Genomic DNA, 17,881 nt, shown 5'->3' on the forward strand with positions numbered 1-17,881 from the left:
GGCTTATCAAAAAGAATCATTATATTTCTCAGGCGCATCGACTGCGGATCGGGAGATTGGAAACGTGTAATTAGACGCTAGTTTGTTTTTCTGTGTTCATTGATCACGCTGTTGATTGCAGTGAAATAAGAGTGTGTACGTACATAGTCAAAAGCCGTGCACAAGGGGGTTGTGTTAAAGGAAAGGATGAGAGCTTTGGAGTGGGGGTAGGGAAAAACAACAATTTGTCCTTGGGTGACTTTGCTCGAGTACGGGTCACATCAAAGCCCTGTTTTCAATGAAAATATTCTCTTGGATAAACACCGCAATGTACCTGGAGTGCGTTAAATTAAATGAATCGGATAAAAAATCTGGCGTTATTGATGCATTTCCAACCAAACGTATTGGTTTACCCTAAGAGAGAAAAGGATGCGATGAGATTAATTTGTGAAAACATGAAAACGTTTGTACGTACAAAACTGGTGGGGCATGAACAACATATTTGGAGAATTTTTATTTTAATTCATTTGTGCTGATCATATTTGGGGCTGTGCCCCACCTGCCCCTAATGACAAGTCGCTACTTACAAGAAATCATGCTAGTAAAGGGCAAAGTGGAATATGGTAAAATTATTTTTTTAAGCCTAGTTTCCTAAATTATTCTACCTTAAAATGAATGGAATAAACAAACAGTCGTTATCTTTAGCATATCCCACTGGCAAGGCATTATGTTTTATTTGGATGCATTTTTATACACTTTAGCCTGATATATCTCTCCAACTGTACCAGGCACTTACACAAGCAGACAGTAATGTGGGCAGTAAACACAAACTGAAAGGAATTGATTGAGTTTGACTATATCAGTAACTCACACACATCTACAAATACACATAGAGACTCACAGATTAAACCACACACTCACACACAAATATTCTTTGATCTTCCCTCAAACATCCCGGTCTTGTTCTTTCAAGGAGAAGTGAGGGCCTCTCATTTGCATACACGCTTACTTATTTCCCTCATATTTTTTGATACCTTTTCCCTTTGAATTTGATGCAAGTAAACTGACAACTAAATTGAATTTGCAGTATTCCCTCTTTTTCTTTATTCTCATTTTAATAAATACCCACACCAGAAGTTGATTAATAACTTTCTTTCAAAGAGTGCCAGTCTACGTGCTTTGTCAGCTCATTGAGAAACGTAATAAACAAACACACACTTTTGTCAAAATGCATTTATATAATTTGATTACCTTCAAAGGTTTTGTTTAAGTTTATTTTAAGATATTGAAGGGAAAATGAAAATCGACAGAGGGAAACTATAAATTCAGTAAACATTATTTAAATGATGGTGATCATTATGGGCCCGGCTGTTTGTCAAGTAGGCTGCTAATGCAGTGTGTCCATTCATTTTCCGGGGGATGTCACGGCTTCCAGTGTCATCTCCATTTGTCTCATATGCATTGTAATCTTTGTTAATCTTCATGTAATTGATGCTGCTGCATTGTTCTGTCAGTGTAAAATGAATTACCATTACTAATGAAGACCTTCAGTGCAGGGAGTTGGGCTCCCTTTCTTAAGTGCAACAAAGGCAGCCAAAGCATCAGTGACCCCCTTGACATTGAGGGTGATAGTAAGCATTGTGAAAAGGGGGAAATTAGGATGGGTTAATGTGATTATGCAGATTAGCACGCCCAATTACTTTTTTTGTGAAGAGATTTTAGCATTTTGACTTTTGACCTCATCACTCTGCAAGAAGAGAGACCTCTTACTCCAAATATAACGGCGTTAAGTAGTGCCAGTCTCCATGCAAGGAAAGAGTCACAATCTATGGCTGTTCCATATTCCATTACATGGCCACAGCATTATGCTCCTAAATGGATTAGCGACTGGGGTGCACAGCAGTGCTGATAATATTGTAGCATCGGCGGCACAATATGAAGTGGAAATTGGAGTGAACCAAAAACGCAAAAAGTCTCACAATTACCCCACCCAACTAAAAGTCACTTATTTCTGTGAATTCCTTGAGATAAATAGCAGAAGGATTTGGGAGGTGAGGGGTGTTCATCCTAGAGCCAATATTCACTAAGTTGCGGGAACCAGCACATGAAGGGAAGTGTTGAAACAGCAGCTTGCTTGCTTTGCAATGGCTGGAATGGAGCAGCTCACTGTGTCACTTCCCATCACTCACACTCCTAAACACCCTTGTCCCTCTCACACCTCCCTTTCCAAGAGTCCCCAGGTCAGGGCTCTGCTCTTGTATAATTGCCTTTTTAAGAGCGGCATCAGTCCAAATGTTCACCTAATGACACAGCACAACAGGAGAATTAAGATTAAGGATACAGTAGTGCAGTATTTGTGTGCAATATTTTAGATCTGATCAAGATCAAAACACATTTTCATAGCTTTTCTCTCATCAATATTTTTAATCAAGGTAATAAAAATCAACAATAAAAATGTTTTTAAAAAGAATGTATCGTCATGATGTGTATGTAATGAGAAATAACTTTCCTCAAAGGAATACTTCCTTTCAAAGATTTATTTTCCCACCAACGAATGATCCAGGATCACATTCTCCAATTCTTCTGGTTGGTAACAGCTGAAAGCAAATTTACTTTTGATTATCTTCAATGAGGAGTAAAAGGCAGTTTTCCAACATTTCAGGCATTTCGTTGATTCCAAAACTAAAAAAGGCAGTTGTGTTTCTTGTGCTGTCTTTCATCATCAAACATGTGTACTTTCATCTTTCAACTGATTTAACTAGCTATTGAGAATAATTGATGCCTAAAAATGTTTTTTTTTCTGTGGCTTCACTCAACAGCATTGGTCCTATTGGGCTGTCTACCTATCAGCATCATGACCAATAATTCATAAAGTTTGTGTGGGTGTATGCTACAGGCTGCTATAGTAAATCAGTCAGCCCTGCTCCACAAACCTAGCTGTTTCTGAGCTCTGGCCTGGTCCGATCATGTGCCTATAACATCACCAGTCAATACATCTTTGTGTGTGTGACATTCACCATGTTTTGCACAAGCTTCCTCACCACTATAACACAACTTCCATTGTTATGTAAGCAACAGTTTCTCACCCATAAATGCTGTATTGTGTGACTTTTACATTTTGAACTTGTGTCCTGTCTGCTTTACTAATGAACCTTCTGTCCTCTCTTACCCAATGTGCAATTTGTCTCTCCATTTTTTGGCGAGCAGGTATGATGAGTCATCCTCCCATCCCTATCTCAGAGCTGGCTGAGCACACAGAGCTTCTCAAGGCCAACGACAACCTCAAGCTCTCCCAGGAATATGAGGTAAGTGAACCAAAGGTCAAAGTTTCTTCTGAGTATTGATTTCTGCGTGATTGTGTTTTGATTGGAAGGGGACACTATAGTACTTTCTTTCCTCCAGGGAAATGGCTGTTTTGTTGTTTTTTTACCGCTTGTCGACAATGCTGTAATAATGAACTATCAGTTGTTGTCAGCCACCTATTTCCTCAGATATATTTGCAGCCTCAACATGGCAAAGCAATGTATTTTGTCACTTTCAATTATACTAAATTCCCTTTGGTGCGTTGTTGCAATTCCTGAACTCCTTAAGCTATGTTCTGTTTCTTCTATTACTTTATTTGATAGGTACAAAACTAAAACTAAAACAAATGTATTTGTCAAATAATAAAAATCATAATGTCATGCATTCACTTATGAAACAGGTGGAAAAAAAGAAGGTAAATATTTCTGCTGCAAAAGGAAAAAGTCTTCTTGTGACATTCAAAATGTATGTGCTTACAAGCTCATTTTGAAACTACGTTCAGGAGCATTAGAACGACTGAGAAATCCGGCGCTTAAAACATAATATATTTTTGATGAATTAAATCTTAAATATTTTAAACAGTTACTTAAGAAAACGTGATCATGTATTGGCTCTATAAGGGGACTAAGCAAAGATGTTGTTTCTTTTAAAATGTGGGTAGAGTGTGGTGTATGCACAACTCCATGTGTTTTTTGGTGAAAAGCAATATGGTTGTCAGGCTTGAACATAGTACTTTTTTGTGTGTGTGTGTGTGTGTGTGTGTGTGTGTGTGTGTGTGTGTGTGTGTGTGTGTGTGTGTGTGTGTGTGTGTGTGTGTGTGTGTGTGTGTGTGTGTGTGTGTGTGTGTGTGTGTGTGTGTGTGTGTGGAGGGATAACTGAGCTGTCTTAGCTCTGAGAGCACAGTCGTTATAAATGACACCAGAGTTGATTAGAAATCAGGAGTGCTGAATCAGCTCTCGTTTGCATACTAGCAATATCCCCTCTCCGCCATTCCTAAATCACTGTGCCTGTCACCTCGCTGCGCGCCAGGCTAAGGTAGGGAGCAGGTACCCAGGCATAGATTGCTGTCATCATGCCTGCTGGGGAATGTTGGTGGATAATGACTTCTCATAGCAATCCAGTATTTCTTAGGTATCTATTATTCATTAATCCACATCCGGGCTATGTACCAAGTGGACAAGCTTGTTCCATTCCGCAGAAAGAGAGACGTGATGCCAAAGTTGACGCTTTGCTACAACTACAACTTCTAATTACTTGGCTTTGAGGGAACATTAAACCGCCCGTTCTTCTTTTCTCCCACTCCCTCTTTTTCACTCTCTCTGTCCTGCTTTCCCTTTACAAAACCACCCCCCAGGAAAAATAAATGACCAAATTAAATAGAGAAGTGTAATTTTAATTTTGTTATTTTCTTGATGAATGGCTGCTCGTCCGGGCGCCCTGGCTTGCCAAGCGCAGCTCTACTGGGCTTTGACTGATTGGTTTTTAGCCAGGCGGGATGTGAGGGAGGAGGGAAAATGGAGGGAAGAGGGGAGAGAGATGAGGTGGGGAGGCTTGGTTAATGATGAGGATTCAGTGAGGGAAAAGAGAGAGAGAGAGAGAGCGAGAGAGAGAGAGAGAGCAGGGCATCTCAGCTGGAGAATGGAGATGAAGAGGAGATAATCTGACATAGAAACGGCAATGAAAAGGCAGCCACGGTTTTACTGACGATACTGAAGCCATGGAGTGTATTATCTATCTTCTGTCAGGCAGTAAGCAGCGATGTCCTGCAAAGCTTGCCTTCTTAACAAGGAGCCGTCACTCATCTACAAAAACCCAAGGTCATCAAACATAAGAAAGAGAAGTTCTAGCTGTTGCACAATTTTTTTCTGGACATTTGCAATACACAAGTCCTAAATGGAATTTATGATTAAAGTTTGGTCGACACAGATGTGGTTTTAAAATGTTTGAGTTGATCGATGTTTAAGGGAAGTGACCCCAATCTTTATATAAACACACGTATGCACACATAGCCTGCCTTAAGGTAATCTGTACAGAAAGGAAAAATAGCTGGAGGGGGCTGCTATAGAAAAAGTTTAAACATCAGAGGGGAGACAGGAGATGGAGAAAAGAGATAAAGAGAAAGTAAGAGAGAACACTTTGAAGATTGAGAGACGAAGATAAGGAAAACAGGGACAAAGAAAGAGAGATAGAGATGAGGGGGCAGAAATAAAGACAGAAACAGATGGAGTGAGGCTAAAACAGAGGGAAGCTCTGATTGCTGTAACGATTGCATGGAAATTGTTAGATCAGGTTTCCAGTTGGACTTAATTCAGTCTCTCTCCACAGCCCCCCACCCTACATGCGGAAGTACTAACTGCAAATAACCTTCAAGCCTCCGTCCCCACACCAACAGAGCAGCAGGCGCCAATGAGCAAACATCAGATTGTAATGGAATACTTAATTATCCTGACAAAGAAGCTGAATATTTAACTGGAGTTCTTGTATTTTAAAGAGGCGGCTGAATATATCTTTTACCCGAGTGCCAGGCCTTGTTTTAAGCCCTCGCCTCGAGGGGGAAATCCGCCGCCTTCATCAATATTGTTGTTTGTCATTATGCACACGCTACATTAATGATCTTGATAAAGTACCGTGTGCAGATGCTGGCAATGAGCAGATTTTCATGATACCAAGTAATTTTTTCCTTTGGGGAAATCACACTCTTAATCTCTCTCCTTCTCACCCCCCCTCTCTTATTTCTTTGATAACATTCAGGTTTTATTGTTATTACTCAGCTCCTCCCATAGCCCCTCTGATTTTCTTCTTTGTGTGTGCTTGTTTTGCCTGTCTCTTCCCGCCCGTCAGTCTATCGATCCAGGCCAGCAGTTCACCTGGGAACATTCCAACCTGGAGGTGAACAAGCCCAAAAATCGTTACGCCAACGTCATCGCCTACGACCACTCCCGAGTCATCCTGGCCCCCATCGATGGTAAGGCAAACCCATCCTCTCACACTGCATCTACACCACTGAAGATGAGCTCAGCTCATTGCAGATCTTTTGGGAAATCCTCATAATTACAGAGTCAGTTTGAGTAATTAGGAATTTATACTGGATAGACCGGATGGGGCTAGACAGAGAAGACTAAACTGGAACAGTGCATACAGAAGCAGTGCAGAACAGAATACATTAAATACAATGAAGTCCTTCAAATAGGAGAAAAAAAATCTTGACTGGACAGTATTACACATATATTTTCTTAAGTCAATGCAGTAACATGAAACGAAACAGAATAAGACATTTCAAATAGGATTTAGTCATTCATAGTATGTGAGGTTTAGATTTAGTTCCGTGGAAACCAATTGAATTTACAGAACAAAACTGTATTTTCAGCGAATGGTTTTATTTTTTGAAGGGTTGGTAAGGACTTGTTTTAGCTCATCTATGGACCCAGCATCCTGTCAGAACAGAGTGAGCAAGGAATTCAACCAGTGTTTTCCCAATCCCATTTGTCTCTTTAGATCTGCCCCTCTCTCATGACTTCCTTCTCACTGCCCACAGACACAGTGCTGAGTATCTGGGAGCCAGAAAAACTCCTCCTCTGACTCTTAAATCTCATGGGACATTGTCAGAGGTAGTCACCCTTCACCGCTGACATTGTTCTGGCATTGCATCACCAAAAGAGACTCCTCAGAGGAGTGCCAAACTCCCTACTCCAGTACTTTCATTTTGTGCAAGATGACTGCTCGGACTACATTTCGACATCTCAAAATAGTCAGACCAATTTGAGGGTGCAACAACATGCATAACAAAATTATCCCAGGGAAAAAATGCCTCGTCCATAAATACATAAATTAATCAAGTCTGAAATTTCTATTTTACACTGCAGTGATTTTGCCATTAGTCGCAGCAGTAGAACAATTCATGCACGCTGCCATTCTCTGTTCATTTAGCTATGACTAAAGCCAAGGCACTACAGACGTGGTATCCGTTTTAATGACATTTGCCTTTCTTTAGCTTTCTTTCTTTTTTTCCTCATCTCCATTCTTCCTTCTGTATTCTTTGTCCTCAATGTCTCTCGCTGTCCGTATATGTATATATATTCTCTCTCTATCTTTCCCTCTCTCTCTATGTCATTCTTCCTCTCCACCCTGGTTGTTGTCCACACAGCGTCTTCTCTCTTAAATTAGCCCAGTCAAGTGTTTCATTGTTTGTCGCTTGAGTGAGGAGACGTCAGTCAAAAAGGACGTGACTCTCCAACACGGATGCCTCCACACCGGAGTCTTTTCTCCAGAGTCTCTTCTCAGGTGTTGGTGAAAAGTTGTGATGTTCTGTTTTATCACTGTCAGATGCTCAGTGTTAGACATACTCTAATTGCAGATTACGGAATCAGGCTTTTTACGATAGAGCGAAAGTGCTATACACACCATCCTCGTCACTATGTTTTCAGTACACATCTGTCTACCCCAAAACGTGGAGGCGTTTCCTCCTTAGGGCTAGATTTAGTAGACCGGTGTGCAACAGAGCATGGTGGCGGGATGAGAAGGATGGTAGCTCGATCTACCTCCTGGCTGTGGTGGCTGAGAGTCTGATTTACTCCTTGCTATCCTCCATCTACAAGCATACTCTCTGTGGTGGCAGTAAATCACATGTAGGCTGTACAGAAACTGAGGCAGAACCACAGGGGTAGAATAAGAAAATAAGAAAAGAGCAGTACAGGAAGTTGAGGCAGTTGCTGCATTTAAATCCACTTCATTTAACAATAGAGGTGTTAGAACTCATTATATAAGCAATTAACTTCTTCCCTTTGTTTTCCTTTCTGCAATCTTTACACCTTCATTGATTGGGACACAGGGTTAGTGTGTGATAACTGTGAATTATCAAGGCAGATGGCACAAAACAAAGGGGTGCGAATAACGAGGAAAGTAAAACAATAAAAAAAATCTGTGAGATTAAAGCAAGGTGTGGATAAAAAGGGAAAAAGCCTACAAAACAGATTGTTCTATCTCTTAATATATACGTTTTTTTCTGTTGTCTTTATCTAGGTATCACAGGTAGCGACTATATCAATGCCAACTACATTGATGGCTACAGGAAGCAGAACGCCTACATCGCCACCCAGGGTCCATTGCCAGAGACGTTCGGGGACTTCTGGAGGATGGTGTGGGAGCAGAGAGCCGCCACTGTGGTCATGATGACCAGACTAGAGGAGAAGTCACGGGTAAGTAACTGGTGGATTTTGGCTGCTTTATTTTAAAATCTCTTCTGCACTGGCCTCCAAAATTGTATATATCAAATAAAACCACCAATTGAAATCACTTGCCAAGGATATGAATCAGCTGCAGAGAAGGGCCCAGCTTTACAGAGATTTCCCAGTTTCACACACAACATCATTGGTAGGTAAACAGATTTATGTTTCTTGAGATGGATTTCTTTCAGACAAATGTAGAAATTTGAAGTGGTGAAAACAGCTGGCGAGGGTTTAAAATAGAGTTAATTCAAAGACGGACTACCTGTTCACATCTGATAAGCTAGGCTGCGTATCCACTGGAGTATCTTGCCTCTCATTTCTCTCTTTATTTGTAGTGAAAAACAATAAGCTGTAACATGTTCCCTTCAGTGCTCAGAGCTGAGCAAGTTTTGTGCACTGAGTGCACAAAGCAGGATGCTAAAATTTAAATTTAAAGCAAAAGAGTGCCACAGAGTTATTACAGAACCTATGACCACTTTGTCCTGCAACTGTTGCACAGCAATTTCCCTCGGGATAAATAAAGCTTCTTGAATCTTGAATCATTGTTTCCCAAAACCATCTGTTGATAGTGGAATCTAGAGAAAAAGTGCATTAAGAGTACTGTGTCTTAAAAACTAAAGGTGACCGTGCCTTTCAAGTCGTGGCTCCAACTATATGGAACTCTCTACCTACAGACATTCCAGACGTAGCCTGATATCCTTGAGCTTGCAAAGACGTTTTCCAAAGATACCATTAGTCCAAATGTTTGAGTTGTGACTAAACTGTACATTTATTTTTTTAGAAAACTGTATCTAACAAATACAAATATAGTAAGAGGGCAACAACAGCACTTGGAAATTGTTTAGGAAAATTGTCGCCTGGCATAGTGAATCAGTAAAAAGCTAGATGGCACTGTTAAGGAAGTCTCCTTCGTATTTGACATTTGCTATCAAGGAGTGAACTTGTCTAAATGTCAAAAAGCCAGCTGTGATGATTCGTTCTGTCAATTCAAACATGTGTCAACATCGGGCTCACTCACCCCAAGTGTCTCCACTAATTTACCTCTCTCTTTCCCTTTTCAATTGTTTACCTATCCTCCAACCTGACATGCGCGTTCCACTCCTGTCAAACGTGATCAGGATTAGTGGGCGGTAGAACTTGAGTGTCAGCTTGAGCAGGAAATGGGAGAGAAAGACGGAGAGCAGCAAGTGCATCTCCCTCGCTAGCTGTCAAATCTCATCTGAAGTCCGCTGGCTCGTCACACCCCATATTGAACGAATCTTGATTAAGTGACCTGACAGGGGAGGGATGGAAGAAGCAGGTGCTGGGTTTTAAGCTATACTGTAGAACCAGTGGGAATAAAGGCTCAGAAAAACTCAAAAGTAAATTTGAGACCCCCATCCAGAATTTGAGTAAATATTTAACTCCTACTAAAGCATTTACAAGAATAAATTATTTTACGTCAAGTTCTGAAATGATAACCCTTTATCTTTTCTTTTTTTTCGACAAATACTAAATCCAAATGGAATTGTTAAGGTATAATGTGTCCTAAATGTTAAATAAGTGCCTGTAAGCCAATGTGTTGCATTACTGGTGAACATTTTAGTTCTAAGACGTAGGGAAAGATGCATGCATGATTTGTATAAGATGGGTGAATTTAAGCTATTATAGTTGAGTTACTGTGACAGTCTGGTTCCATCTGTTCAGTCTGCAAAGCGTTATTTCTCAGCTTTGAAAAAGAGAGCTACCGTGATGTTTCTGTCAACACCGCCTTGAGTTTAAATCCCCAGGAGGGCTGTCTTAATGAGTGGTGCGTGTGTGAATGCTATTATGTAAGAGCGAGCATGTTTAGAATTTTTCTTTAATTCTCCATTTGTGTGTGTGATCTTCTTAACACCATTTATTGGAATGTAACATACCTCTTTCTTTCCCTCTCACTTCCAGATTAAATGTGACCAGTACTGGCCTAGTCGTGGCACAGAGACCTATGGTATGACCCAAGTCACCCTGTTGGACACCATAGAGTTGGCAACTTTCTGTGTCCGCACTTTCTCCTTGCACAAGGTAAGATTATTTCTCTCTCTCTTTCTCTCTCTCTCTCTCTCTCTCTCTCTCTCTCTCTCTCTCTCTCTCTCTCTCTCTCTCTCTCTCTCTCTCTCTCCCTCTCTCTCCCACATACAGTACAACATTCTATACACAACCTCTTGTTCAGCAAACTGTAACAAACTAGCAAGGACATGCAGATAATTCTACAGTGAACGGTTTCTTATGAATGACCATGAATAACAATATCCTTATTCAGTGACTATCCAGTAAACAGGGGGTTATTGATTGGAAACGCATTGTAAATTTTTTTACATTGAATGTCTAGGTACATACTTTTTTCGCATTGCCCTTCCAACCCACTCCTTTTACCTTGTTCAGCTCTCTCTCCCCTACAATAGATCATCTGTTTATGTGTGTCTGCCAAATTGAAGCACTTAGGTAAAGTGAGCAGAAGATAAACCCAATATACATAATTGGCAGACTGCTTTCATGCTCCTATGCCCACACGCACTCACACAAACACACGTTTTAACACTTAAACACACAGGAATTTAAAAACAGACACTCACACTTAGACACACAAAAAAAAAACAGCCCAGTTACGTGCAAACTCACTCTTACAGATTCACACACCTTATGTTCAAACACAAGTGTTATAAAAAGACCTGTGAGAGGACACAAAGCTTAAAACCTGCCATAGGACAGATTAGACATTTCCAGAAGATAGCGCCCGCCTAATGTCACAGCTGAGATTCTTACCTCGTAGGAGTGCAAACAGAACAAACACCACGACAAACCAGTGACATAAATATAGCAGCATTTCAGTAGCCACTGTGCTGTAAAGCTTGCTAGTTGACATTCAGGACCATTTACATTCTGCTGCTCTCAGCCTCTATCAAACTTTAGGATAGGATTATTTTTCTATCCAGTGTCTCCCTCCTCCTTATAACTGTAGCAATTGCTGTGATTTTTTACTGAGCTGTTTACACTTTATATGTCTGAGAAAAAAGGCTCTGCTGAATCTGTGTATAAGTATAAGGTAGCAGAAATGGGCAGTACACACACAAATAAACTCACACTGTATTTACATAGCAGTCACCATGGTAGCTATCCATATGTATGTGTCTCCTGCAGTGATTCCGAATTGTGTTCACTGATAAATCCTTAACAAAATAATTACATTTAAATAAAATCAGCAGCCAAGCACCAGGCACATCCATGCATCCTGTCTGAACTCCAGTAACGGGGAATGTCCAAAAGAAAATAATGGAAAAAAATATTTAGGCCAGTTTGCTTTTAATTACCACTCTCATTTATTCATTTATTCAGCAAGGGAAAAAATTCCCTCTGTCAGGGAAGCAGAAAACACCGCATTGAAATGCAAACAGTACCTCCATTAGAGGAGCTTCTGAGAGGAAAGAGAGGAGAGGAGGACAGAAAGATGCAAGGGAGATTTTTTCTCTCTTCTCATCCTTCTTAAAAACCTTCCTGTGGATCCAAGCTTGTATCTTTGATGCATCGAGCACTGAGTTTGAGGCGGGAGCTGACAGACGGCTGTGTTATGTGGGGGTTGCTGCATGTATCTGTAGATGTTCAGAGCAGCAATGTGAGAGGAAGAAGGTATTATACCTGTACTGTTAGGTATATAACTGATCGTATTAATTATACTATGATGGCTCCATCCGATCAGCTCCATATGTCTGAAAGTGCACCAAAGATATTTTTACATTTTGAAACTGTAATCCCTTTTAAAGGCAGACGTATAGAGAGCATATAAGACATGGTTCCTCTATATAGGTTAGAGATTTAGCAGTTTCTTTCTCTAAACCAAACAAAAGATTTTGTGAAATGTATTGCTTAGTGCACAATTTTCATTTCAGACCTACCCAACACCTGTCAAGCTTCTCAGTTGGCAGGTGCACAACCCAATACTAAAAAAGCTTGTGCAAACCAAGACATCTGTCTGGTCTCACATGATAAAAGCACTTTTTTCCATGTGGGCGATAATTAGGCTTGAAGAGATTTTTTTTTCAAGGCAGCGTTTTTACTGAACCAGACTGAATTCATGTTTTGAGTCTGACTACCGCAGTGAATAGTTAAATGGGCTCTGTGGGGGCAGACGATACTGACATCTGGTAGACGAGCTGGATTGAAGGCGAGTGGTTGTACCTATAAAGTTAATTACAGCTCCCACTGTACAATAACCCTTAAAAGGCCCTGAAAAGTGATCCATGCCTACAGTATAACGCCCATGTTACAAAATAAACACTTCATTTAAATTTGTTTTTGTTGTGACAAAAAGAAAATGAGTCGGTCAATGACTCCGAACAAAACTCCACCACCAAATCCAACCCCGCCTCGCTTTGTTCTTTCCAGAATGGCTCGAGTGAGAAGCGGGAGGTTCGCCAGTTCCAGTTCACGGCGTGGCCCGACCACGGAGTACCAGAGTACCCGACCCCCTTCCTTGCATTCCTCCGTAGAGTGAAGACCTGCAACCCGCCTGATGCAGGACCCATCATCGCCCACTGCAGGTCAGTAGCAACGTTTCATTGGATACAGTTTTTATGCTCTGGGATCCAACATGTTTTTAAATGTTTATGTAACTGGAATTTTTGTGGCTAACTGGGACAGTTCAATGTGCCCCTGTGGTGAGCTGAATGCCACTAAAATAAAAATAAAGTCTAACCCTACACATGGAAGGTTTTTTTTCTTCCGTTTAGCCCTGCCCATGATATGCGTGCTTGTATGTCCATGAGCAAACAGAATGCAGAACTCCTCCATGACTGCTATTATAAATTACATAACACACATTATACAAACACATGCTCTCTTTCTTAGCAGATCCCCCATCCTTTCTTCTCTCCATTGGTCACATCCTCTCGGTCACATCATCTTTCCTTTTAAGGCCTCCCTTTTTTCACTGCTTTTATTCTCTCTATCTTTGTCCTCTTTTTTTTCCTCTCTATGAAAAGCCTCACAGTAATCCCTTTCCATCTTTCGTGCTTTTCCCTTTTTTGTTCCTTAGCCCAGCCTCCCTTTACAAGTGATATTTCTCAAATGGCTTATTCAAATTGAAACCTTCTCTTTGTCAAGATAAGAAGACTTCAGTGAGTCCAAAGCACTACCCAATAGAACTGAAATATGACAGCTTGCTATACTCAGTCTCCTTTCCTATCCTCTTGTTGTTCTGTGTGTCATTTTTAGTTTTTTCAGTATTCCCGCTCTTGCTTTCACTATATCTTCTCCCAGTCATTTTTCTACAAGCATTAATGGACATACATATTATTTTAATTGTTTCAATCCTGTTTATATCTAAGCACTGAGAATAGCTATACAGGCACAGCACCTCAGATGACTGGACCTAAGAGCAGGGGTGAAGTTCTATGAAACAAACCCCTAAAAATCAATAATTAATTTTTCTTCTCTGTTCTTTCCCTCCTCTTGTAGTGCGGGTGTTGGCCGGACAGGTTGCTTTATTGTTATCGATGCCATGCTTGAACGTATCAAGCATGAAAAAACGGTCGACATTTACGGCCATGTGACGCTGATGCGCTCGCAGCGAAACTACATGGTGCAGACGGAGGATCAGTACAGCTTCATTCACGATGCTCTGCTGGAGGCAGTGGCCTGCGGCAACACTGAAGTTGCTGCCCGGAGCCTTTATTCCTACATCCAGAAGCTGGCCCAGGTGGAGAGTGGCGAGCACGTCACTGGCATGGAGCTTGAGTTCAAGGTACAGGAAATGTAGCAACTTCCTTTATAAAATTATGCCTATTTTTTAAGCACATTTCTATAAGTGAAATAACATGGTTTTATTACTTTTTCAGTATTAAATGTATTTATTTATTTGAACTATTATTAGGGTCTGACATGTAAATTACAGCAAATCAGATCAGAAATAGCAGACATGTTGGATCAGTGTCTGTATTTTGTATACTTCCACAAAAAATATAGGGGTTGGGTTTTTTCTGGCAAGAAACTGAATCTGAAAAGGGGGAGAGAGTGAAGAAAAGATACAAAATATAGCCTTTTAGATGAGTGAAGATGTAGTTTACAACAAATGTGTTCATCTCGCATAAACTTAGTAATGAGTAACATAAGAGGCAGGTTAGATGTTTCTTTCCGCTTGTTGCTTACAAAGACAAATAAAACACAAGTGAACAATTTGTTCAAAACAGAAAGCGTAAAGAGTAAAACAACATTAGATAAAGACACGTCTCCTGAAGATGTAATACCTGTCAGCACCAGGTGTGTAGAATATAGATTAAGCAGCCTTATTTATATGGCAGTTACTTGTCAATTTATGCTGTACATGCTGCCAATGTAATAGGATCTCAGATGGTATGGAAAGCAAATCTCTTTTATTTTCTTGAGCCTCACTTCAATGACTTAATCACTTGGATACACACCATTTGAATTATTATATATAAGCCCTTCAATGTTTGGTCTCAATGTTCATTTTAGAGGATTTTGAATAATATGCTTAAGCAAAGAAATTGGGTTTAATCTATCAGACACAAGACAAAGCATTTGGCTGGAACCAACATGGATTTGAGTTTAGTTTTGAGAAAGAAAGCATGTGCGCTTCCTTCGAGAAATACATGACAGAGCCGTAGGTGTGGAGAAACAGCCAGGTACAGTGTTTACATAGATCTCCATTAAAGATCTCCATTATCAGCATATAAACTCACACCAGCTTGGGCGTTTCATTCAGTATCTGCTGACCTTCAATTGCACACTGCTCACTCTGAAATCATCCATCATCTTCCCATTGCCATTCACCAACACCATCCCCCGAAGAAACAATAACAGTACTGGTGGGTTACTACCTTTCTTTTTATTCGCTGATGGAATCTTCTTTGCCATCTGTAGCAAGGATAATGCTGAGCTGGCGTTCAGAGTCAACTGGTTATTAATAGCATCCATGCTACATTCAGGATACAGAAGATAGGTCTGGTGAAGAAGCTTTGTAATTAATACTTGATGATGACAAATGGAGGGAGATGGCAGGGCAAGTGGAGGGAGGAACGTTTGGCTAATGAACAAAGGAACGAGTGTATGCTAACTTGGCACCTAGGAAGTGATACAACAAAATGCTGCTCTATGGGGATGGGTGGCAGAGCATTGTCATTCTCAGGTGGGAAACGGTGTCGCGCTGAGTTAAGCTACGACTGGAGGGATTCACAGGAGTTCAGCACCGGGAATAAACCGGGGAGAGGGACTTGCTTTAAAGTTGTCAGACTGGTGATTTGTGGCATATGTGTGTAAATAACGGGCTTTTTCGGGGAAGGATTTTTGCACAGGAGAATGTAGTGAACATAACCCACATGTAGGCAAAGTATACAGCAACATACTAATTACGACACCAATGTTAAAGCTATAAGTGGGCTACTGGATTCTATTAAAAATCCTAGCATAGGCATTATTTGAAATTCCGCAGCATAGGTTTAATTGGGATGGAAATGCTAACAAGAAGACAAGAGAAGAGAAACTGTTCAGTTGTTTTTTTAATATTGTGAAGCGACATTTTTCAAAGATCTTTTCCTAGGTATTGTAACTACATCATAAGAATGATTAATATTGATTGTTCAATTGTTTGTTACGGTTACAGCTAGGGAAGGTTGGGATTAGGGAAAACACAACTTTCTAAGCCCCTTTGTTGTTACGTAAAACCCAAACAGTAAATCTCGCTTTTGCTTCCTTACCATGTAATTGCAGATATATTGTACTTTAAAAGAGGAACTGGCAACCGTGACCAGAGGTACCAGTCAGTAGGTGCTTCTCGGGCCTGTTAGATGACAGGTTGCCAGGTTTGGCTCTGTTCCCTGCACCCTCTGGTGTTTGGTGGTGTAGTCGAGAGCCTCTTTAGAGCTGCCAGGCCACCTCGAGCCTTTCCAGGTGCCTTTGTGAAACACAGATCAAAGGGATGACGGCAGCAAGGGATGAAGGGAAGCAGGGAGTAAAAGGGACTGGACGGACTCCAAGTGGCCACTGACACGGATATACTGGTGCTATATGGGATTTAGAGCGAAAGAGAGGACAATGTTCTAATGGGAGAAATAGCAAATTGGTCAATTCGGCTGTGTTCAAACTGAGAATTGTGGAGAAACTCTTTTACTTTTGACGACAATTTAGAGACAAGGAGTCCAGAAAGTAAATCTCCATTCTGCCTACCTTTTTATTAGGGTCAGATTTACCCATCTTTCCTCTCCCATCTGATGCCGCTGGTGCCTTCAATGCTCCAAGCTTTTCACTGTCTAAAAAGGCCTCTAGACAATCTTATTAGGGTCTTCCATTTTCAGGCGAATACTAACAAGCAAGAACACACACCCATACACACATGCATGCTTCATTGAGACATTGAAGCCAAAAGGTGGAGATCTTATTCCCCCTGAACAGCAACACCCGCTAAGGTCCATGCGACGACGACGATGTAGTTTCACATGGCTTGTTTTTGATCATTATGCAGAGTTTGTGTTTCTGAAGATCCCTTTTTTTATGCACACATATCACACTGCCATTATCAAAGGCACTGGTGACCCACTTTTATAAGCGTTTTGAGTTTCATACAGGCTTGATCCAGCGGCTTGTTAGTCTGGGTATGTGGTATATATTTCATCGTTGCATTTCACCCTGCAGGACCCCATAAGTTACCAAACGTTTTTGAATTGCTTAAATATATACTTAATAAACAATGTTCCTTTGAAGCGGTGTCATTATAGGCCAAGCAGATTAGATTGGGTTCGCTTCATTACTTTCTGTCATTGATATACTGTCTCGCACCTGACCTCCCATATCTCCCTTATCTCTCCACTTTTTATCATCTTCTCCTACTCTTCCTTACTCTTTCAACTCCTTTCATGTCTCTTCTTCGCTCTTTGTAACTGCTCTGGCTTTTGCCAATGCATTCCCTCACCACTGTACTTTCTTTTCATCGTCTTTTCATCTTCTACCTCCTCCATACCTTTCTTTTCATCTTCTTCCTACTCCATAACTTTTATAACACACTTTCAATGTAACACTTTTTTTCCTTCTGTATTTTTGTACCTCACTTATTTCTGTGCATTCCTTTCCACCAGTTATTCATCTATTCCTCCATCTTTCCTCTCCAGCGTTTGGCCAACTCCAAAGCCCACACGTCGCGCTTCATCAGTGCTAACCTTCCCTGTAACAAGTTCAAGAATCGGCTGGTGAACATCATGCCCTATGAGACCACGCGCGTCTGCCTTCAGCCTATCAGAGGCCTGGAAGGATCTGACTACATCAATTCCAGCTTCATCGATGGATACAGGTAGGAAAAGGGGTGGGATGGCGGGAAACATGCCCGCAATGTTTTTTATCCATTGCCA

The 17,881-nt window shown here is 40.9% G+C and overlaps 1 protein-coding gene across 4 annotated transcripts in view; it reads left to right on the forward strand.

Annotated features, from left to right (window-relative positions):
- Nucleotides 1-17,881, forward strand: part of ptprsa (protein tyrosine phosphatase receptor type Sa) — a 208,169-nt gene that overhangs the window by 177,712 nt on the left and 12,576 nt on the right. For all 4 annotated transcript variants that reach the window (XM_063890864.1, XM_063890865.1, XM_063890866.1 and 1 more), the window contains 7 exons: nucleotides 3,187-3,284; nucleotides 6,124-6,247; nucleotides 8,302-8,477; nucleotides 10,431-10,550; nucleotides 12,909-13,063; nucleotides 13,980-14,265; nucleotides 17,645-17,823. In XM_063890864.1, the coding sequence (XP_063746934.1) occupies nucleotides 3,187-3,284; nucleotides 6,124-6,247; nucleotides 8,302-8,477; nucleotides 10,431-10,550; nucleotides 12,909-13,063; nucleotides 13,980-14,265; nucleotides 17,645-17,823 (1,138 nt within the window). The remainder of the gene's footprint in view (nucleotides 1-3,186; nucleotides 3,285-6,123; nucleotides 6,248-8,301; nucleotides 8,478-10,430; nucleotides 10,551-12,908; nucleotides 13,064-13,979; nucleotides 14,266-17,644; nucleotides 17,824-17,881) is intronic.

The sequence above is a fragment of the Eleginops maclovinus genome, chromosome 9 (genome assembly GCF_036324505.1).
Source record: "Eleginops maclovinus isolate JMC-PN-2008 ecotype Puerto Natales chromosome 9, JC_Emac_rtc_rv5, whole genome shotgun sequence".
NCBI classification, from domain to species: Eukaryota; Metazoa; Chordata; class Actinopteri; order Perciformes; family Eleginopidae; genus Eleginops; species Eleginops maclovinus.